The sequence below is a fragment of the Pezoporus wallicus genome, unplaced genomic scaffold, assembly GCF_028554395.1.
Source record: "Pezoporus wallicus isolate ANWC-B61680 ecotype Strahan unplaced genomic scaffold, APGP_CSIRO_Pwel_v1 contig_3952, whole genome shotgun sequence".
In the NCBI taxonomy this organism is placed as follows: domain Eukaryota; kingdom Metazoa; phylum Chordata; class Aves; order Psittaciformes; family Psittacidae; genus Pezoporus; species Pezoporus wallicus.
In genome coordinates, this window is record NW_026635034.1 from 8,971,084 (window position 1) to 8,994,957 (window position 23,874).

A 23,874-nucleotide genomic window follows, 5' to 3' on the forward strand; every position below is an offset into this window, starting at 1 on the left:
GTTTCAAACCACTGGGTTTTCCAAAGCTTCCCTGGCCAACCTTTAGTGAGTAAGAGCTATAATGGATACCTAAGTGCCCTGTTCCTCTGTCTTCATTTATCTGATGGGAAGTTGAAGCTCATTCTGGCTCATGGCTTTCACTATTCCCTCAGGAGCAAAAAGGTGGTTTCCACATGGGGCAAGTCCATGAAGCCTGACTTACTGGCCCGGAAGAGCAGGAACCACAGGAATTCTCCCTTCTTAAGAACGGAGGTGCAAGATGCGATGCCAGCTTCATTTTCACTAGAACTGGTGACGGTTTGGGTACTGCTGTCACTCAGAACAAGCTGGCTCAGCACTTTTCCCCTCAGAGGGAAGGAAATGAAACAATGTGCCTAAATTAAGGATGTGGGTTTTTTCAGCATCTAAACTGAGCACTTCCACCAGCCAACTTCATGCTGACCACAAAACCTACATGGAAGTGGACAGCTGAGCCCAGCACAATTCTCCTCTACTGACAAGGCTGAACTGCTGCATCTCAAGATGCAAATCGCAAGATCTGCACATCTGGTTTACCCAAACAGTGAGAGCCTGAGCCCTCAACAGTGTGTCAGTGCCCAGCTACCACTGGTGTCCCACTGCAAAGTGAGGAGAATCCTGTGCTCCCACAAAACACATACTGATTCTGCACAGAAAACATCACATTAGCTGTGATTCTTCTGAGCAGGAAAGCATAACTTGAATGCTGGCCTCCTGAATGCAGAAGGAGCTCATGTGGAGTTTCAGGTACCTTTGAGGACTCAGTTGCTGTGGCTCACTTTGAGTATTTCCAGAAGATATTCCAGAAGCAATTTTATAGTCGACCTGCATTTCACCCTACATTTTTGCAGGACAAATGATCTAAGAAACTGTATGATGCAAAAAGTAAATCCCCCAAAAGAGAAAAAATAGCTACCATTACAAATACCTAACTGATGTAAAAAACTAGTATATACATGTTCTCAATATGTAAAATACAATTTATTGTAATTAGGCCATTCATAAGTATCAACACAATGTCGTATGTTTGAAACAAACATCTTACCAATAAATACTATCTAAACATTAATATTAATCTTTTGATCAGATGTGTACAGTGTATTGACTCAGTATTGCACAGTGAGCTCTATATGACATTTCCATAGTGCAGTTTGTTACAGGGATAGTTTGCCACAAACATTGCAAAGCATCAGAGTTGGCTTTTCCAAGTGAGAACAGCTGGACTATTTCATTAGAGTCTGAAGGCTCACACAAATGTCAGTGTCCTAGGATAACTGTGGATTCATGGAACCTAATGTTTTCATGAATGAGGAGACTTTGTTCCTAACACAACTTTCATCAAATTGTAAAGAAATCCCGTTTCCAAATAGAATGAGGATATTATCAAACTTGGGTGAACAGTCAATTCCAGTGATCAGTGAGCTTGTGATCAAGCCCACTCCAGTGAGCTTATTTTCTCTTGTTTCAATCTAAATATAAACCATGTCTTTAATCTTTTCAGAGACGTATCTCACCACTTGCATTTCAAAGGCCAGACCATGCAAGCCCCTAGCATTACTCCAGCACTTTGCTCCCTATGTGCCTTTGCTCAGGTGACACACTCAATAGTTTCCAATGTATAAATGCAGATATAATTTCCCAGTAGTTCTATAAATAACTGTATCTCAGCTTTATCTGATTAAATCTTCATTCTACAGCATCAGCTCCTCACAGGCGTAGTCCTGCCAGTTCTGTATTGCATTACCATGCTCACACAGAGGGCTAGGTGCTGCCAGTAATGCGGCTGTACTGCTTTCCTGAAGCCCAGCAGCTCCTGGATCAGATGCTCTAGTGAGCACGGTGTCAAATGCTGGCAGAACTGTGCTCACAGCAGGTTTTCAACAACTCACTGTTGTGAATTCTCAACTCTAAATATGACAAAACTATGTCTATGCTAGTCGTAGGAGATTACTGTTGCAATAAGGACTGTACAATTGGAATTGTAAGGTTTGACAGGCATTTGCATGAACTTACACTGCTCTGACACTGCAGAAGGGCCTTAAAATGGGAATATACTGCCTCAATGCATATTTAAGCTACAGTGCCCTGCCAAAGTGGTATGAACTGCTCAAAATGCAAGTAAGAATCATGACTGTAGAATGACTATGACTGACTTGGAAAAGATTTGACCATCAGTGTAACAGTGTTTAGTGCTCAGCGTATAGTATCCCTTAGTGCTTAGCATGTAATATTCCTTTAAGTAAAAGAAAATTCACTCACCAAGTGATACAATTAAAAATTTCTAAGAAACTACTGGTTAAGTATTACCTCATGATTAAGTAAATCATGTTTATATCCCTCCTTTTTGCAGCTTATCAGTTTGTATATATTTAGATTCTTTATATTCAGGTAACAGAGATGAAATACTTATTTCTATCTAAAAAGACAGTAGGAAAAAACAGGGATTGAAAGGATTCCTTTTCTGTACAAAAAATACATTTTTATGACAACAGCCAGTACCTTCACAGTAGGTCCTCTGCTCCTCTACTTACTACCAAGGTTCAGTCATTCCTAACGCCATCATAAAGTATCAGAATTGATTTCCTTTCCACTTTTCACGACCAGAATTCAATGCACTACTACGGAATGTTTCCAAAGTCTTATGCTACATCCTGATAAAAATCAGAAATCAGGGTTTTTTTAAACTTTTTTCTTTTTTTTTTTTTTTTTTACTTTAAAAAGGAACTAAATTCATGCAAATAAATACATAATGTGCACTGAAATACTCAATTCTATGATACAGGTGACTTCAGAGAAAAGTCCCTTTTTAATTATCTAAACTAGTTCTAATAAAAGAAGATAGTTTCAAAACAGAATTAAAAATATTGCATTTTACTACAGGTTGGTGCTTGCTATATGATCAAGCAGATTACATTTTCTACCTAGCTGTGTTAGCCTGTGGGTTTGATGTCACTCTTTTGTGGTACAGCAAGTATTTGATTTTGAGGAGTGGTGTTTTTATGCAGTTTTTGTATTCCAGGATTTCAGTCTTCACTCAATTCTGCATACAGGATCTCAGGTTAAGCCCAGATCTGCAGAGAGAGAGTTGAACAATCATTTATGACATTGACTACTCTATCAAATGTTTAATCAGAATTTGGCAAGGCAGTCACATTAGTCATACAGAGCATCAGCAGCAAGGATGTTATTTAACTCACAAGTTCAAAACTCAACAGTTCTGTTGGCACTTTGTGGGAACATTTAAATTGGAATTTTCTGCTCATGCTTTACACTATGTTTTTACAGCCTCATTAGTCAATCTAGAGTCAATTTTCTTGTAAAAATCTTTCCACTCACCCCTTTAAAAAATCAAAGAAGGAAAGAAGCACCCAAAGTAGCTGCCCCCAGCACTTACTCGGAGCGTGTGGTCCCAGGAGCCTGAGCAGAACGCTGTCCCATCCGGAGAGACCCGCAAGGTGCTGACACGATTTTCATGTCCAAACAGAATGGATACCCGGGACCCTTTCAGCACATCCCAGACATTGATGGTGTAATCATTATAGCCTGCAAACAGTAGGCGACCTACAAAGAGAATGGGATTTTACAAAGTGAGGTCTTAAGGAACGTCTTGTCTGCCGCAATGGCCTTCTGCGGGACATCCACCACCCAGTGAGCCAGCTTTCCCATGCCACTCTCTGCACACAGCAAGCCTTGACCACTGCTCCTCCAGGCTAGCTGTGCTCCTGTTAGGCAGCCCTGCTCCACTGCTGAGCTAGCCATACTGAAAGCTGAACCAATGAAAATGAATTAGTTAAAAATAGTTAAATTTAATTAAATTATATAGAATCTGTTCAGTCATTAGAGATGACACCAAATCACAACAGACTGAAGAGCACTTCAAAAGCCAATGCAGGGTAATGATATTTTGCTCAGACTTTACTTGAATACAAATGGTTGAATGATTAGTAGACAATTTGGTAAGTGATTCATTGTCCCCAAGGGGATGAGCTGTGGGCTTGTGACCATGACAGAGACATTTGCCTCTGTCCCGGGGGGATGGCAGTTCACCACCCACTCATCCCCATGCAAATCTGCATTTGTGCTGGGGCAGGAGGGAGAAGACTCGAGCTCATGTCTTCAGATCTGCAGTGAAAAGTGGTAATATATCTGTCTCCATGCTTCTCTAACATACATTAACTATTAGTCATTTACTATCCTTTTAAATGCTATTTGTGTAAGTGTGCCTCATAGTCTAGTTACATTTCTTGTTTCCTTTGAAATGTTTTTAGTCATTATTATGAAATTCTAGCCCAGCTGTAGTTAATGACAAAATATTTCCTGCCTTCAGTAGGGCCAGGAAAATACTTTTCATTGCTACAACAAAGCAATAGCCAGTGAGGTTATTTAAAGAGTAATTCCTTTTACAGAGACAAAAAGAGTCTTCCATGTATTAAATGTTTCCTTTGGTACTTAGTATTACTTTTAATAAAAAATGCTTTACCAAGTTAAACCGGTAAAACTTTATAGTTCCCCTCAAATTCCAGCACTAAGATAACCTCCAAAGTTCAGGACTCACCACTGAGAGAGAAGTCCACGCTGGATGCTCCAAAAATGATGCTCTCTTTGGAATAAATTGCTACTTCTCTGTCTGCACGAAGGTCATATAAACGACACTAGAATTAGAACAAAACCAACACACATGCCTCAGTAAAGGCTGGAGTCAATGACTACCACATTCCGTTAAAAAAAAAGGACTGTGAAGGACCACAGCCTAACACATCACGGGAAGTGGCTGCTTGGCTTCTTCCCTTCTGCTATTCCTGCCTGCTGTAACTGGGACTCCTCTGGAGTCTAACAGCAACCTAAGCAAAACAAAGCTGTATAAATTGAGTGAAGGACTTGCTTTTCCAAACCTTTGGAAAAGGCTTCTGTAAGCCTATTCTGTAAGCTTACTTCTGTAAGCCTCCTGCCTGTCCTGCTACAAAGAGATGAGTGGTGGGCTTTGGACCATGGCTACCCACTGAAAGTCCCTCTTGCTTCCCCACCATGGTTTCCTACATATTAGTCATCCTGCTGTTAAGGAGGTACATGGGAGACAGTCTCTAAAGAAATAGTTTAGCCACATACGGAGTCTGGAAGACAGAGGATTAAATCACTAGTAACCTTTGAGAACACAGAGCACATGGCACAGTGCTCAGACAGTCCCTTGGCATGGGGAGGCCTAGATGGTAGTCCTTGCTCTGAGTAAGACAGGACAGCAAACAGCCCATGCCCTTCCATGCAGCCTCTCTGTTTGAAAACCTGACATGAAATAATTCAAGTGAGATAAAACATTCCTATATAGACCACTGGGTGTTCATTTCTCATGGAAAACTCCCAATCACCTCTACAACCTGCACTTCCTGTTTTTATCATTTGCCAGCATACTTGGGTTTGTTTAATATGGAAATAATGTAGAGGCAGACCAGACTTCATTGCCATGCATAAAGGCAGTCTGTTAGCCTGAAATCGAAATGCACTTTTGAATCTATTTGAACTGAAAACCTTCCTCGGTAAGTTAAGTTTAAGCAAGCACTGGCCAGATGGGGTTGCTAATATTAAGACTTTACAAATAAAAAATGGCTGCTATTCAAGCCTGCACATAAAGGAGAGGCTGTTTCATTCGCAGGGCGGTGGGGAGCTGCCAGGTATGTGAAGTCCAGGTCTCCGGTGCTCCAGGTTGATGAGTAATTCCTTCAGGCTGTCCTGATAGGGAGCTGGGGTCACCGCAGGTGACAGCACTGCCATGTAAGCATGCTTTTATGGTCTCCCTCCAGTCAGGATTATCTGTTCCTTGAAATCCCTAAGCATGCAGATCAGGTGAAGGATACCTGTCAGTGCATCAGGATATACACTGAAAAAAAACACCCCCTTTCTTTAAAGAAACGGAAACTGTCAAAACCTCTGTCAAAAGTACAGAGGCAGGGGTATCAGGAATAGTTAAGAGAGAGGGAAAAAAATCAAATACATCTATAGGAGCCTGTGGCACTGGGCATAAAAAAGAGTGCTCTTATTGGAATTTATAATGGACAATTTCTCCATCTCACTACCTCAGCATCTCGGTACCACACCTGAATGTGCAGAGAGCCACTGTGCTCACCACAGACCTAGAGGTATTACTTTATAATCACAGCTTTTAAGACCCCAAAGCAGTGTACACTCTCTCCAGAAGAGCCTTAGGTCACCTCTACATCCAGTGAAGACACAAGGAATGATTCTATTGAGCTTAGCTAGTATTGCAGTAGACTCAAAACATGCAATGAGGGCAGAGTACTTTTATAAAGTGCTCATCCTCATGCAACTCTGTGATGTTTGAATAAACAGAAGAAACAAGGTCCCAGCTGCCTCCCAGACATCTGCCCTGCAGATACACTGAACTGCCAGCTCAGCCCCTGCAGGGCTGTGGTACAGGCAGAGCCCGGTCCTCCATGGGGACCCACCACCTGCAGGGAGAGCCACCAGCCCTGTGCATGACTCAGGGACCCGGAGGCACCAGTGGCATTTTGCATACAATGTGCTGACCACAATTGCCTGTCAATACATCCTGTGCCCCTCCTAGCAGCTTGCTCATAGATAAGGAAGATCATCTAGGACAACCTAGATGCGGTGATTCACCGCAGTGAAGACCTGCCAGTGACTCAGGCTGAGAGGGAGGAGATGTACATGGCCAAGGCCACCCTTGGACTGTGTTCTCAGGGTGCACAGCGCTGAGAGGGTCTGCTCAGCTCTGCACTAAGCCCACTGCCTCTCTGTTTGCTGGGACACGTGCACTCATGTTCAGGCTCCATTTATACCCTTGCACTGTGCTGCTGCTTCTGACACAAGCTGCAGCATTTCATCTGGTTCCTTCCATTTGTGACCAACAGCTACAGAAAGCCAAATCTCTTCCAGTAAGACAAGTAATTCTGATCATGAAACTTCAAAACACAGAAAATCTGAAATGACTATTTGGACAGAACCTCATGTAGAAAAGTCTGCAGAGGTGACCTACAAAGTGCAACTAGATTTCCCCTACAGCATTATATATAACATTTATCTTAATATTAATATAATACATATTATGCATTAATAGTAATGTGTTTCATAATTTTATTATTTATAATTAATATATTTACTATATTACATATAGTATTTCTGCAATTTTGGTGTCACAGGCAAGTCCTTTGTGGATGTGACTCAGTCTTTTAGGAAAATCAGACTCAGGAAGTAGCAGAACTCTCCTAAATTAGGTTACTTTTATTTATTTATATATAGGAATTGACATACCGTGGCATCATCCGAACCAGAGGCAAAAGCATCCCCACTTGGGTAGTATCTGTGCACAAGTGAAAAAAGAAGACCAGAACACATTACATTACTTGGATGAGGTCAGACTTCAAAAATAGAACGAGCACATTGCTCAACATCGCAAATGTGTCCTCTCCCAGAAACATACTGACCTGACACTGTTGATATCTGAATCGTGGGTTTCAAATGACTGGATGCACTGACCGGACCGCATATCCCAAACCATGGCTTTCTTATCACATCCCTAATAAGACAAAAAAATTTCACTATGTCTGTGCAAATGGTGACATTCATCACTTGTGTCTGATCCATGTCATCAAGCCCGGCTACATTAAAAGGCTCAGAACATCACTGCTCTGAGGGGATTTAACCAGCAAAGCAGGCCCAGAACTGGCTGTACTGGTACCCCAAGCCTGATGCAGCTGCAGTTAGAAGCAGAGTATTCTACCAAGGCTGTAGCCTCAGTGGTCCTGCAGACCAGCAAGGGCACAGCACTGCCATGTAGCACAGTGGGGTGCAGACAGGCCAGGGGGTGTGCAGGCAGCCCCATACTAACCAGCACTCACAGCCTTGCTGTGCTTGTGCTGCTGCTGTACCTGTGCCTGCAGTCCCACCACCCCACGGAGCTGCATTACTGACTCATTCCCTTACCACTTAACATACCCAGTATAAAAAATTAATATGCAGCATTTAAAGTTTTATAACTAATTCTCTTCAAACATTGAAACAGAAAATGAAGTAAGTGTATCTGGAGGGTCTCTTGCACAGTCTCCTACTACAAGTTAACCCCTGCTGTGGTTCTGCAAGCACTGCTCAGTGGCATGCTTGGGATGAGAAAAGAAGCATAACAGCACTTTAACATCTCATTTTAACATCTCATTTAACATCTCATTGTCAAGCTCTAACGTGCCTTTCAACCAATGCTTTGAAAAGACCATTTAGCGTTCAGTGCTTGTTGTGAGGTGCTCAACACCCTGAATGCTTTGGGCAAGGGGCTCAGCCCATGTACTCTGCTGAGTCCTCAGGGCAGGAACCATCTCTTACCTGTAGGGTCATGGTCTGAACTGGGATGTCTGAATAATTCTACAGGGGCAAGCTGTAGGTAGGCTCAGATCTGGGGGGCTCAGCCTCTCTGAGGGGTGTGGAAGCATGGGGCAGGTCAGGACATTGCTGTTTCTGCCAAGTGAGTGTGTCCTGCCCAACAGACTGTACCACACATCATTTATTTTTACGCAAATATGATTGCTAATTAAATTAAACAGTCTCTTCACAATCCACATCTTTTTTCTCTCTCTTTTTTAATTCTCTTGTTAAATGAAATCCCAGTTTTCTACTAATGATGTCATACTTAAAAGAGGCAATGTTTCTTTGTACCAGCTTGTGGTTTCTGCACACAGGAAACGAAACACGATAGAGAACATTCTAGACTCAGCATATTTGCCTCTCAAGTCCTGCCACAGCCCAAGCCCAGCCCTTTGTATTGCTTCCATGTGCACTGTTCATCGTGATCTCTCTGGGAGTTTGGGGGCAAGACCAATCAGACAAGCTGGTGATTTGTCTCCTAAGATTTTGAAGGAGAAACCAGCAACGTCTGTGGAGAGATGGGACCCCTGAGTGCCATCCAGCTCACTGAGGGCATTGAGGCCAGGACAGAGCCCTGAGCTCTCCCAGGAGGGCTGGGATTTTCACTTAAGTCACTAAGTATAACAGCACCCAATCTACACGCTGATGTATTGGCATTGTTTATTCCAGCTCAAGGTTACTGTATTACATAGGCACAATGCATAGGGAGTCTCTCTATGCACCACACCTTCAGGTTACACTGTTTTGGCTCTACCTGCATTGACACAGTATAAGACAGACCTTCACTGAGGCAGTATTTTGCATGTGATGAATTAAGCAAGTCCCTGTAAGCACAGACATGCCCAAGCTGCTACATCTACAAAGTATGACATATTCTCTCAGCAGTACCATAGCTGCTTGTGATTCTTTGCCCTATAATAAGCTGAGCTGTTCCTAGGGAGAATGAATCTATCCTTTCTGGGAAGCAAGCTCAGTGACAGGAAAGCCCGGGAGGAGTAATGCATTTGGATGGAATTAGCTTTCAGTCACGCTTCGGAGCAGCTGTGCTAGCAGCAGGCAAACTGGGCCAGTGTGCTGGGATCTGCTCCTGATGGGCCAGCCAAATGTGTCAGAAGAGCCAGAACAGAAAAGGCCCAGGTTTATTGTGCAGGGATGGGACCATGATGCTGAGCACAGGTGGAATCCCCTAATCCATGGTTGGCACCCTTTGGCACAAGGGCCGTTTCCATCAGCACGCACAGGACAAGCCCTGTGCCAGTGCTGATGGGGCTCAGAAACCAGGTATCTTCAGCAAAATGACTGGTAGTAGCCTGCCTTCAGTAGGAGAGGTCATTTCAGCTGCTGCCAGCTCTCACCGGCACACTCTGATGTGGGAAAGACCACAACCACCTCAAAAAGGAGCTGACCCCATCCCACCTATGCCTTGCCCGCCTCACTGCCAGGCTGCATGCCAATGGCTCAGCTGCCTGGATCAGTGATCCCTCAGCAGCAGGACAAGATGTGGGAGATGCCCCAGGTACTTTCCTGGAGCAGTGCTGCAGCCCCAGCAAGGGTGGTGTGTTCCTCTGTGCCAGGACAGGGAGCGGGCAGTGTTCCACTGACAAAGGGGCTTTAAATACCTCTGGTACCGCTGGAAGGCACAGGGGACTCAACAACAGCTGAAGATGTGGCCACACCTCCTCTCCTTGCTCCAACTTGTACGAGGGCTTACCAGCATCCAAGTTACCTCTTGGCTTCTGGGGAGCGGTTGAGGGACACAGTGGCACGCATGTTATTTGTGGCCCCATTTCGATGCCCTGGGCAGCCGCCTGGCACACCCCGTCTGGCTCCAGAGAGCTGGTCACCAGAGAGTAGCCAAATGTGGGAAGTCATCTGCTGTGCCAGGCTCCTATCCACAGGGGCTCACACCTCTGCTGTGGTTTGAGCCCGCTGCTCTGACTCTGAGCCTTTCCCTGCCCCGCAGAGGCGTTGTTTTGATGTCAGGCTGGATTGCTTTGGTGTGGGGTGGAATTTGCTAAGTAAGCAGAACTGCAGTCAGACTGGCTGGGTGGGTTTGACCCCACACTCAGGGGTTTAATTTGCTCCAGCTTGGAAAATGTGCTTGCAATGAGTGGATTGCACCAGGGCTTCCAACACACACTCCAGCACTCTCTCAATAAGATCACGAGCCTCCTCCTTTGCTGCCTTTTACACATTCCTTAATTTTTATATTATGATAGGAAGCTCCTGCTTACCCCAGAGACAAAAGTATTTCCTGTTTCAGAAGGGGCCAGATCCAGGCACAGGACATCAGCTCCATGACCATGGAAACTCTGTAGAAGCTGCCCGCTCTCCACATCCCACAGAGCACAAGTTCCATCTCCACTTGCTGTCAGGATCTATAGGATGTGGCAAGAAGTGTCACAATGCAAAAATGAGATGATCTGCAAGTTCACAAACAAGTGACATCCTATAAACGCACCAAGAACAGCTTTAATTTAATGAAACATGCAATAAATCAAAGCCATAAACTCAATGTGAACCTAAGCACAGTTTATGGCTTTTATTTTTAAGGAAAGAAGCTAGAGTGGAAAGGACAGCTGTATCTTCATAGCTTCAATAATGGTCAGTTTTATGCAGTGGGTTTGGAGAACTGATAGCAATAAGGATCTGCTGGCATTTCCGTATCCTCCAAAAAGGAGGCAGAACCAGACTGGTATTCCTGTCTGCCCCTGTATTTAACCCTATCCATGTTCAAGCTGCTGTAATTCAACCTGGGTAAAGAGCAGAACTGTTGGAGTCAAGTATACCTGTTTAGCTCCCTAAGTTTTTCTTTCTGCTTGAAATAGCCAGGTTAACCTCAATTAATTGGGCTTAAGGCATGGATTTTCTGAAAGGGAAGTAAGCCTGTCTAGACAGTTGTTTTTAAGTCCATCGCCTCTCACTTGTCCAAAACCATTTGTGTGTGAAACGGCTTGAGCATACACTGACCAAACCCAGCTCCTAGCTTCCCTCATGTGCTACAGCACTTGTGATCAGTGCTTGTTATTGTGCCTAAATCCTGATGATGGTTAATTGTTCAAAACTCCCCCTTGGCACCCAAAGCTGTTATACAATCACAGGTTCTGAAGGGTGAAAGAGGCTCTGTGCACTGGTGTGGAAGAGGCAAGTGTGAACGTAGGAGAGCTCTCAGCCTTGTACACAGGTTTTTCTCACGGTCGGTGAGAAAACTCAAGGGACCGCAATGGGTAGTTAGAAATTAGCAAGAAAATACTCGTCAAGAAGAAAATGATCAGGCAATCATGAAACCATTCACAGAGCTGCACAAAGGTTAAACACTGAACATGTCTGACAGGTGCTCCAAAACCTCCTCCCATAAACGGCGGTCTGCAAAGCCGCAGAACAAACTGTTCCGAATCCTGCAGTAGAGAGACACCAATGCACTAAGATGATCATAGCAGAAGAAAGTCTTGACTTGTATTTCTGACCAGCTTTTGAGCCTAGATCAATGAACTTCCTGTTCTGAGGAATATTTGTACTTGGCTGAGGAATGAAGACTTCCAGCCCTGAGGATTTGGTCTTGTAAGATAGATATGAGGGGAACAGGAATAGCTAAAGGGGTAAGGAAGGGGTCTGCTGGCAACGCAGCTAATCCTTAAAGACAAAGGTTATGGACTTAACATCAGGGCATTGCTGTTGAAAACCAAACCAAAAGAACCCAAAACATCCAAGCCCAGAAGGAAATTATCAATCTTTGCTACCAGCCTCCCGCTCACAGCACCAGGGGCTCCAGCAGCACCGGATGAGGATCCTTGCCTGGCGCCTGGGGGCAAGAGGCAGCACTTGCACAGGGCAGGGGCCAGCAGGGACACAGCCCCTACCAGGGCTGGGAGCAGCGGTGAGGGCAGATGGGGCACCCTCACCTCGGCCGCCTCCGCCATCGCCACGGGCTTCATCCTGCTCCTCAGCCCAGCGCACTGGCAGTATGTCGGCCTGCCCTATGCAAACACTTGAGATCCCAATTAACTGCTGCTATTAATACACATGGAGCATAGTCACGTGGGGAGCATTATCACACCGCAGAGCTGCACATACCTAATTTAGGAAGCGAGGCTCTCTGTGTACTGAGGGAGGGAGGCTCTCTCTGGCAAGGCTGATCTGGGGCATTGAGAACAAGGTGCAGGTCACCCAGCCCTGCAGCTCAGCGCTTGTTTTGGCCCAGATGAGGAGCAAGGACGGGACCCCGTTTCTCAGCACTCGCATAGCCTGAGAGTGGCTTTAATCAATAATGTACCACCCCACATCTCTTTTTGCACTGCACTGCCCATGGACACATCAACTCCTAAACTCCTGTCTTTCATTCCTCTGAGGGAAAACTGAGCTGTAGTTTAAGAGAGCAGCCACAGCGGAGCAGCAGCACTCACAGCACCTAGCAGTGGGTGCTGAACCTCTGCCATGTGCTAGAGCTGCTCCAGGACAGGTACCACATCCCTCAGTGACACAAGCAGGGAGAGCAGAGCTGCTCCGCACACAGGTGGGAAAGCTCCCTCACAGTGTGCTCATTGCACTGTGCACCCTTATTGTTACTGAGTAATCTTAATTCTGGGTGCATTAAGTAAAAGGGAAAAGATAAGAAATATGGGATTCTCTAGGATCCCCTACATAACAGTGTTCTAACAGAAGCTTGGCCAACCCACTTGTTTGTATTTGTTTCAATAGCAACATGCAGTGCTATAAATGATCACTTATAAGCCTATCAATCACAAGAAGATTTCTTTTAAAAGTCTTTAGAAAAATCTCTGAATCACTGAATATAAAGCATCTAAGTCCTCTGTGGTATTATTTAACAGTAACAATACTTTTCGTTCAATATCACTGCAGATTTCTGTATTTAATATGGAGAAAAAAGACCCAACTTTTCTTTCTGTTTCTTCTATGAAAAATAATTCTTTCCCCTTTCATAGGATTTAATCATGATGCACATAAATATGGACAAGGAAAGAGAATACTGGTTTTCTATCTCATCAAAAACATTCCACTTAATTTAGACAGCTCTAATTACACTGGGCTCCTGCACAGTAAGGTCAGGGCTTAAGCAAGCCTGAGCCCTGGGTACCTCCACCACTTGTTTCCATGGCAATGCACTTAAATTAGCACCTCAGAGTCATTGCAGGCACCATAGAACGACAAACAACAACATACTCTTGGGCATCTCATGTCCTGAAATAGAAGCAATGAAAGCTGATATTTCCTTCAGCAAAGCTCCAAGTATCTGGAAGAAGGGGACAAGGTATTCCCTTTCCAGCAGCTCTGCTGACACAGAGAGCAATGAAAATGCTCTCTCTTCTGCCACTTATTTTGCTGCAGAGCTGCACTGAGCAGAGCTTCAATGAAATTCAAAAACCAGAGAGGACAGGGAATTATCTTGGCTCCTTTCATCATCTTTCATGCTCCTGGAGAAAGAGATCTTTGATATTCACTACAGAGGAAGGCTGGCCTGGTCTCAGGAGATCTGCATTTAGTTCCTAGCTTTGTCATTGCCTCCCACCGTGGGCCTCTCTGCTCCACCTCCCCTGCTGGCAGATGAGGATAGCATCACTCCTTTTCCTCAAGGGAACACATCACTGCATGTAGGGAGCACAGGGCTGGCCCTGCAGGGCCATCCTCAACCTCAAACATCTCACTCAACAAAAATACTAAGAATTAAAGCAAAAGTGGGCTGGATGCCCAGGACAAAGCAGGCAAACAACACAGTCTCCATCGGCTGGCACAGCACATACCCAGCCTAGTCCTGGTGAAACTGGGATTTTAACTACTTGTGTTAGTTTTTGCTCCTAAAAGCAGAAGCCAGCACAGACCCAGTGAGCAGAGAACACACAGGTACCAGCGAGCTCCCTCTGTGGAAGCGCAGGTACCACAGCCTGGCTGTGGGCTGTGACAAGCATCTTCTTACAGCAGCTTTTGCAGCATCTTCATTGCCCTCAGCGAGGGTGTTCCAGCAGCCCCTGCGTGGAGCAGGACATGGCCCTGGGTGCCCTGAGTGCAAGGAAGGTGACTTACATCACATACGAGTGCAGCTCGTGGTAAGTGTTGCAGGACAGCGAGCAGTGGGTAGGGAATGCATTTACCTGCATGTCTGAGTTAGTGAAGCTGCAGGCAGACAAGTAGTTTGTGTGCATTGCAACCGATTTCTTCTTTGCAGCCATATTCTCATTTTTGTCAAATGTCAGAGGGTACACAGAACACTTGTTGTCCAGGCCACTAAAGAGAGCAATAATAGCAATAACAGAGAGAGGGTAGAACTGGTTAAAACTGCAACGACAAAAGGCGAGTGGTGATAAGAAGGAAACCACCTGTCAGTGCTGTGCTGCCAAACCCTTACAAGTACCGACTTCCCTGTATTGTGCTGCCCGGGATCTCCCTGCACAGGGAAGCCCCAGCTGCCTCACCAGCCTGGCTGCTTTACAGAACTCCAACAGCTGCGCCCGGTATTTCTGACCCTCGTGGAGTTTATAAATGGCACTGAATGAAACCTCACCAAAGTATAACCCGGGAGGTGACAGAGCAGTCACCTCAGGGGTAGTTTCACATAGAGCCAAACTGACGGCTTTCTGGTGACATCTGTCACTGAGCACCTGTAGTAAAGCATCATTATTTAACTACCTTGGCAAATTTAACCTAACTCCTATGGAAGAGATGGTATAGCAAGTAGTGGGGGTGAAGACAGGGCTTTAGCAGAAGCACTGATCTCTATAGCTGACATGTCCTTCCTGGACAGTTGCACCACTTAAAACGTGTCTCCCAGGCCAAATGCAGGAGTCTTTTCTAAAGGCTCTGTCTTGTGTCTGACCCCTTTCTAGAGCCGTGGTAGATCAGCCCTGCCATGGTCCCAGGGATCTCACAGCATACCACCAGTGCTGGTTCTGTGCCTTGTATTACGTGCACAGCACTTAACTGACAGGACAACAGAAACAGAGAATTAGGTAGTGCAATGCATGTGTGCCCTCACTGTCTCTCTTGCAAGTATGAAGACAGAGCTTTCTTGCCATTCTTCGAGATTCAATCAAAGCCGTCCTGTTTCCGGACTCCCTCTCCGCACACATTTGTGGAGTCTGTCTGTCTCAGCTTTCTGTATTTGCAAGCTGCACAGTGAAGTCTCCCTTTGTTCCTTTCTCTTGCCCCAAGCTTGCTTTGTCTGTCTGATCCACCCAGTCTCTTATGAAAAGATGCTTTGCCAACATTTCATCTTTATTTCCTCCCCTGCATAAACTCAGTATTTTCAAACCTGAGTCCTCAGAAAACTTAAAGCAGATTATAAAGGATGGAGTTACTTCTCCCCACCCCATCTTGGCAAGATCTATTCACGTGCTGGTTATCATTCATGACTAATGTCTATGCTGTAGAAGAAAAAGTGCAAAGTAAGACCACAGTTAAAACCTCTCTCCTTTAGAAGATATATCCAATGCATAACTAAACTGGAACAGGGAAGTTGCATGCATGCAGAATTCTTAACCCATGATATAAATGCTAAAAGAGGATTATTTTCCTTGCTTACACAACAAATGTTATTGCACTGAAGTCAGTGGGGATAATATGTACGAGCCATTATGGGAATAGAATCAGAGGCACTGAACGCAGTCCTTCCACCCACAATCAAGGCATGAAAACTTCTAGCTGTCAGCATCTAAAGGCATGAGGACACCACTACCAATCAAGCTAACTCCTTTGTGTAAGCAGCTGTGGGAACAGGGAACTTACCCACAAGCAATGGCACATCCAGAGGGGGCATACGCACACGCCATCACCCAGGTGCACGGCATGGTCACTGCATGTTCCTGAAACACAGCATCTCTTTAAACTGGGATGTCACTGTTTCTCTAGTCAGTGCAAGGAAAACAGTGTAGAGTAGCAAGTTCAGTATTTCTGCGGGACATCCTGAGGGTCAGTGAAAGGTGTTTCCCCCAGCCATAACTCACATGTGAGGCTGGGACAGCCCTTACGCAGAACCCAGCAGGATGGGCAGTCCTGACATTTGCCACCTTATTCACGCACCCTAACCTGATCAAAGAGCATGTTTTATTTGGGTTACTCAGTGCTGTAAAAGGTCCCAATGCTGCACTGTAAAAGTGAGTTACAAACAAGCTGTTTTTCTCGGCTGTATGGAGCAGGAGCCATGAGGCAGCCCTGGTTGGGGCTGGAGGAGCAGTGGCACCATTGCACAGTGAACACCACAGCTGAAGGATCCCTGGTTATCACACATGCCACCTGGTATGGGGTTACCCAGGGAGGGCCTCTGCTTTGCTGGATGGGCTATGCCCCAGCTGGGATCCCTCCCTGGCAGCAAAGAGGCTGGATCAGAGCCTCCCACTGACACCACAGCAAACTCCCATGCCCTGACAGGGATTTTGCTCAGAGACAGGTCAAGGGAGGTGGTTTGCCCTGGGACCACTGGTTTGACATGCTGGGGGAGGTTTGCATGTTATCCTGTCAACCTGCAGCTCCCTGTGACACCTGCGAGCCCTCAGCCCTCCATCTTATCTCACTGTCATCTCTCGGGTGCACAGGAATCAGACTTCTGATGAAGCTTCACTTACCTTGTTGGTAGTGAAGGAATCCCATACGATCACCTTCCCATCCTAAATGAAAGCACACAGAGAGAGAAACTGAGGCCTTCCAGAGACATAGTTGTCAGCCTGCTTCCTAGATATGGGAAAACTCTGCTGCTCAATTCCATCCCCCAGGCTGTTATGTCATTAAATTTTTATCCCCATTTTAACATGGCACAATGGTCACAGTGAAGCACCAAGGAGACACTCTTCTCTTTGGCCGGAAGAAAGGTGTATTTCCTTCTCACTGAGATGACTAATGTTGGCTTAAAAGATGGGTGTTTTGTAATTTCCCTTCCCCTCATCCCCTTCCCTTTTAGTGGGTTTATGAGAAATCCTCTCACTTGCAGGATGGGCAGGAGCAGTACAGAGCATTACAAATGCAAGAGGTGGCCTGTGTTACAAATCACTTGTTGAACTGGCAGCACTCATGGGGACTATTTATGGACATTACATGGTTTATTCATCTTCCTTTTCCTGTATTTCCCTGGTTTTCCCTTCTCTCTACACTTACTTAACCTTCAATTAACCATTGATACAATCTGCTAAATTGCCATTGTGAGAACCCTCCACAGAGAGCAACACAAGCGCTTTGTGTATGCCAGCTACACTCATGGTAGCTATACACATGCCGTGTGCACGTAATATTGTTATCCTCCCTGCATCACAAAAGCAAAATGTTTATTACTGAGCAACCATTATTGGTGTATCTGGACTCACTATAGTTCTTAACTAGAGTAAAAATCTCTAAACTGCATTACAACTTGCCTTGTTCAGCTTTCTGAGCTGCACACTGACATTTTAACCACTTCAGAAAATGTGACATCAATTATTTAAAATTACTCTGTGTTGAGATCACCATGAATGGCAGAAACTCGCAGTAACTGAAGGTGGCTTGCAATGCAGATTGCCTATTTTTATCCCTCAAGTGAGACCCCTGACAGATTTCATATAGGTCAATGAACAGCTGTGAGATGCAACGAGCTCACTCACTGCCATACTGGGCTCAGGATGAATGAGGGGATCTAGAAAGTAATTATCTCATTACCTCCTCCGGCTCATGAGACTGGTCTGGAGCAGGTGTTAAGACCATTTCTAAACATGCCCAAGTAAAAGTGGTAAGTTTGGGAGGATGTTTGATGCTCTTAAGGCTGCAGCAAGCATACAGACTGCAGACGAAATCTCTGTGCACAGAAGTCTTTTTCACCTTTCCCTTTTCCTGGTTATTTTCTCTGAACACATAAACTGATATAGTTACTAAATAGTTCATCTGTAAAGAGCAAGGAAATAAAAGTGGCCTCAGATGAGCTCTATTTTCTATTGCAGTACGGAATATGGGGAAAACTTATATATGACTGGACAAGAAATATTTAGGGTATTAGCTACAACAGTGATGATCCAGTGATGATCTTGGATTTATACTCTCTAAACAAATACATTGCCAATGAACTGCTTCAATGGCACCTTGAAAACATTTACACTGTACACAGGCATCATCTGCAAATAGTGGCACATAGCACAGCCAGAAGATTTGTATAGTGCCCCACACTAGCTTTGGAAACAGCTGCCCAACAGCGTACCTGGGAAGAGCTCACAATTCTTCTCTTATCTTTGCACCAGTCCATACAGAGAACTTTATTTCCATGGCCCTTCAGGGTCCTCCTGGTCTTCATCACAAACTGGCCCAGCGCCTCCACACGCTCTGCCACCTGATGAACTGCAAACAGCTGATGGTTAGTGAGCCCTGCATCAAAGCTCTTCCCTCGTAAATCTCTATGTTATGAGTAATGGTACTTGGAGGAAGTAATCCCTTGAGTTTGAGCCTATAGTGCAAGCCAATGAACTCTGCTTCAGAGCTGGCAGGTAGTAAAACCAAGGTGAGCAGTGTATGAACATATTTACCAGACAAAGACAAGGGTGAATTCACTCAGTTGAAATTCAAGGGCTGTAGCAGCTCTTGCAGACTATCACACCCAAGTAAAACTGGAAAATAGATTACCCTCTTGACCCCTCTTACTTGAGAAATCCTTAAACTGGCTGAAGCTTGAAAGTGCACAGCCAGCCTCCAGCCTAACACATGCCTCAAGGTACTCAGAAGTGAAGCCCACTGATGGATCTTGGACAAAAAAGAAATCACACAAAAGAAGGGGATAACATCAATTCTCCAAAGTTTCTATGATAAAAGACTTCTAGATGTGAGACCCCCAGCTGCAATCACCTTTCAGTACCGCAGGGCTGGTGCAGTGTGATACAGGTACTAGCCACTGCTGCTGGAGACTTCTTTGCTGTGCCATCACTTCTGGTGGCCAGGAAAGCACTGAGGGCCAGGACAGCTCTGAGTGAGTGGGGAAGCTTGGCATTTACTATAAAAGTGAGCTACCCAACTTCTGAACAGTGTCTATGGACATTAATGACTTCATGGATTGGTCAGCTTTTTCTTTTATGGGAAAGAGGAACAGCAGGCAGGCAAGGAACTTTGCTGAGTAGCATTGTCTGGTGGGGGTGAAGTCTCACAGCAGAGCAGAGGTCCTGAGGCACCAGAACTAAAAATCAATCTGTCTAGAGCAGAGCTAATAGGCTCCAGTTCTTACCTGCGTTGTTTGTCCACACACAGACCTAAGAAGATCCAGCTGCTGTTAGCTAAGGGGGCAAGGTCTGACTCAATAATTGAAATGAATGCAGAAGATTACATGATTTAATGGGATGGTGAAGGAAATACGAAGTTTTTCAGTACCATGCTGGAGGCTGAGCTCCATACCCCACATGGCAGGTGATCACTCTGGAGCTGCACTGCTGCTTCATGCTTTGTCACTTTTCTGGCGCTGCAAGAAAGGAAGGGCTGGCACACCAAGAGCAGGCATCCTTAACTTTGAGCTCCCTTCATGGCCCATGGTCAGGGGAACAACTTCTGCCTAAGGCAGAGACTGATTTCCAGTAGATCAGCTTTTCATGGGTTGCCTTTCAAAACCACCAGCCCCACAGGCTGTGCCAGAATAATGTATTTACCTGCTCAACCAGTCTAACCCAGCCAGGGGACAAATACTGTTCACCATCCCTGACAATTTGTCCCCACTGTCTCTATCATGAGGTCAGAAGCAAGTTTCTGAGAAAGCAGCATACCAATCCACTGAGGAAAGATACATTCCCCCTACTTTCACCCATGGAAACCTGCCAAATGATCCAATCAAAAGACATGAAAACACAGGACAGGAGGTTATTGTCGCAGCTGGAAAGATGCCTGTGTCCAGAACCTATCTGAGAAAACAAACGTTTCACAGACAATGGACAAAGTATTCCCATTATGTCAACGCAGCTGAGGCTGGAATTGTCTGGTTTAGCCTTTCTGATTCTCTGAGGACGCTTATCTCCAACCACAGCCATAATAATCCTGCACCCGCCTAGCACAGGTTTTAGAGGCAGATAATTATTTTGAAGCATTCTCCAATATTGTTTCAAGATAGTTGAAAATTACGCACTCAGGCAAGCAGATCAGCTAAAGCCAATAAGGAGTTTGAGTGGTTCTACAAAGGTCCAGGTAAAACAGGCTGTTTGTTCTAAAACATATCATTTGGCCTGAACAGAAGGTGGGAACTTGATGCTGATACTATTGGGTCTTTGACCTTTTCTGTCCTGGAAGTCCATTGGGTCCTAAGGGTCTTTCTGGGCTTAAAAATTGGCAGTTTGTGTGAACAAAACAAACTTTTCTTTACACCTCAAGCGATAGAACTGAATCCTTAAAATTGTGAGATTGCAAATCAAATGCACATTTGGTATTTCCTTTTTCTGTCCACATTTTTGAGAGCTGCTGTTCAAAACCAGTTGAACAAATAAGGGCAATCCTAGTTCAGCCAGCTGTTTGTTTTGGGAACCATAGAGGGAAAATCATGATCAGAGCAAAGAAATATCCAAGAGACATTTTTAGATTAGGAAAAAAAACACCCAAACCAAAACAAACCAACAAAACCAAACCAAGCAGAAGAGATGCTTTGTTCTGAAACTTCCAATCTCTGCAGAATTAGTTCTTGCAGATAAGTGCAAAAAAAGCTCTGATACAGAATCAATAATATGAAATATCATGAAGGAGCCTTGTTCTACAGCAACATAAGACTTCTGTCTTTGAAATCATGTCATAGCTATGCAAACACAGCCTTCCAACAGATTCTACATATGACAAAGACATAAATGTCCTATGACTATCAATGACATGTAAAGTTACACTGTTTCTGAAATCACTCCTTGTGAACAAAAATGGATTTAAGCATATGCTTAAGAGGTCTGTTAAAGAGGCTTCACTATTTCTGATACAGAAATTATACTGCAGGAATATGATGATTTATAATGTTTCTGTAATGAAGACATCTCCATTTGTTTAATGATTCCTATTAATAGGATACTCACATAATGTGTGATTTAGACAAGAAAATGCTCTATTTACTCCAGAAAAAAAAATCCCTTAAATCTTCACCACCTGAAATTTAAGGATGTTTGCCAGTCCCTCAGTCTTACAGAACACTGAAAGCTTAAACGCTGGATCAGGCTCATTTTCCTTTCCAATATTAAAGGCATCCAAACAGATGAAAGAAAAGTTTTAATGACCCATTAATATTTCTATTAGAGCTATATGATTTCAAAGGAATAAACCCCCTAAACTGCAACATATGATATCTTTGTAATTATAAAAAAATAAAAATAAAAGGATTTTTATATCTCAGGACAGATGAATTAATACGTATTTTAGAAGCTCCGTAAAAATAAGGTTAGCTTATTTTTCCTGAGCAGGGGCGGGGGGCACGGGAGGAGGGCAGGGCTGAAATCTGCCCATGTCATTTCTGCTACGTTAAGCGTGGGTCTTGAAACTGCAGCTGATAACGGTGAGTTACGCATTGACAGCTCCAGCACTGACTCACCCCGCACCTCTGAATCAGCACTGGATCCCCGCAAGTTGTTTCCCAGGGGAAGGAGCTGGTTTTGGAAACAAGGTTCCTTTTTAAGCCCTTTCACCTTGGGTGAAATCCTGGCCTCATTCCCACCAAATTCCCCAAGGCTGGGTTTAACCTTTGTTTCTGCCGCTAAGATGAACACTAAACCGATGCAAACACATCTCGGAAACCACCCAGGGGGATGTTCCACGGTCCTTTCCCTCCTGCCTCCCACACCAAAGGCGGTGCAGGAAGCGGCCGGGGCGCTGCGGGGTGACTGCCTGCGCACCCGGCGGGCACTGCGTGGCACTGAGCACCCAGGGAGGCTGCGCCGCCTCCGCTCCCCATCCGCTTCCTATTTATCCCATCACGGAGCCGTGCATTGTTTGAGCAGCGCGGCCGAGCGCAGCGGTCGTGCCCTCAGCTGGGCTTCAGCGAGCATGGAAAACCGACTGTCATGACAGCAGAGCTGGGGCAGCTCGCTCCGCACCCCGCTCCAGAGCGGCATTCCTGTCTTTCCCGGGCAGCGGCCCCGGCTTCCAGCTGCGCTCATTCCGGGTCACAGCAGCGTGTTTTCCTGGCTCCCCGGCGAGGCCAGGCCGTGGTGCCGGCATGCAGTGGTCCCCTGCCCGGCAGCACCCAGCGGTGCCCGCGTCCCTCGCACCCCGGCCCCACTCACGCTCCACGTCATGCAGCTTGGCCCGCTCCTCCTCCAGCTTGCCCTTCAGGGTCTCAGCCTCATTTTTCAGCGATGCCAAGGTCTCGTTCTCGCGCAGCCCCTCGGTTGCCATCTTTGCGAAGGAAGCAGGGAGACAGACGAGATGAGATCGGGAGGGAGGAGGAGTTTGCTTGCCTGGCTCTCAGGGATGCTGCTGAGGCTCCTGCTGCCTCAGCAACGGCGCCGGAGCCGGCTCGGGCTCCCTCCCCCTCCCCATGCTGACGTCCAGAGCCGGACTGGATGCTGCTCCAGCCTGTGCGCAGCCAGCACCTGACCAGGCACCGCATGGAAAAACACCCCCGAGAGCCAGCAGCCCCTGCCCGGCCCCGCGCAGAGGCAGCGCAGCAGGACCATCATCCATCCCTGCTGGCCTCCAGGCAGGCAGCAGGACCAGCCTCACCTCCTGCCTCCTCCCACCCACAGGCTTCCACCTACTGTACATCCCAAGCCATTTTCACAGCCCGGAGGCTTCATTTCCCCAGAAATACACACGAGAGGGTGTTGCTGCTTTGTCCCCAAACTTGTTTGTACCAGAAGTTGCGCACTGTGCATGGGAAAAAGGGGAAGAAAAAGAAAGTCATAGGGAATTTTAAAATATCAGTCTGGAAAGACTGATTTGCTAGAAAACTTCATCACCCAGAAGGTAGGTGGCCCAGCTCCTGTGCCAGCGGGACAGATACAGTGGTGTGAACCCTTCTCTCTACTATGCTTTGAATTCCTCATTTTTAGTTTTGGTGTTATCAAGGTTTCTTTCATTTTCCTCCCTTACCCTTCCACCTCCCAATGCCATTTCATTCCCCTACACACAGGTAAGTGGTCTGAGGCCTTTCCAGTCCTTGAAAGGGACCAGTTTCCAAAGTGAACAAGGAGCACTCCAGTTCGGTGTTGGTGTGAGCCTAAGGCACAGCTTTATGGCTCTGCAGTTCCATGCAGGTCAGAGCATGTGCTGGGCACAGGGAGAAGCTGATGCTTCCAGGGAAAGAGCCATGGCACACGGCCTTGTGGGTTTTTGTTCCCTGCAAGGGGAGTTCCTTGAAAATGTCCTCTTCTTATTACAGTAATTGTCCTTGATCTACACAGAGAAACTGTGCTCAAGCTGACTCCCATTATCTCCCTTTAGCCAGAAAATAGACAATCCAATGGCTATTGTTCAACATGGAGATGAGCCAAAATTGGAAAGGGAGATAAGAAAATACATGTTTGCAGCTGTTGTTTAGACTCTGGGCACATCCTGGACACGATGTGA

At 45.6% G+C, this 23,874-nt stretch overlaps 1 protein-coding gene across 1 annotated transcript; it reads right to left on the reverse strand.

Annotated features, from left to right (window-relative positions):
- Positions 1 to 977: 977 nt before the first annotated feature.
- Positions 978 to 22,932, reverse strand: GNB5 (G protein subunit beta 5). Its single transcript, XM_057397588.1, has 11 exons — positions 22,590 to 22,932; positions 18,572 to 18,708; positions 16,980 to 17,021; positions 16,144 to 16,220; positions 14,514 to 14,646; positions 10,641 to 10,784; positions 7,476 to 7,567; positions 7,303 to 7,351; positions 4,574 to 4,670; positions 3,413 to 3,579; positions 978 to 3,089 (listed from the first exon to the last, which is right to left on the reverse strand). The coding sequence occupies exons 1-11, from the start codon at positions 22,699 to 22,701 to the stop codon at positions 3,078 to 3,080; spliced, it is 1,062 nt and encodes a 353-aa protein (XP_057253571.1). The 5' UTR covers positions 22,702 to 22,932; the 3' UTR covers positions 978 to 3,077.
- Positions 22,933 to 23,874: the final 942 nt, after the last annotated feature.

What these genes read in the sequence shown, in the direction of transcription:
- GNB5 (XM_057397588.1), bottom strand. Translation starts at nt 22,701, where the DNA reads ATGGCAACCGAGGGGCTGCGCGAGAACGAGACCTTGGCATCGCTGAAA. An exon ending in GGATGTGCCATTGCTTGTGG is followed by an intron (nt 14,647 to 16,143) that starts GTAAGTTCCCTG and finishes TGCTCTCTTTAG; the next exon opens with TGGCCTGGACAACAAGTGTT. An exon ending in TCAGATATCAACAGTGTCAG is followed by an intron (nt 7,352 to 7,475) that starts GTCAGTATGTTT and finishes ACTTGTGCACAG; the next exon opens with ATACTACCCAAGTGGGGATG.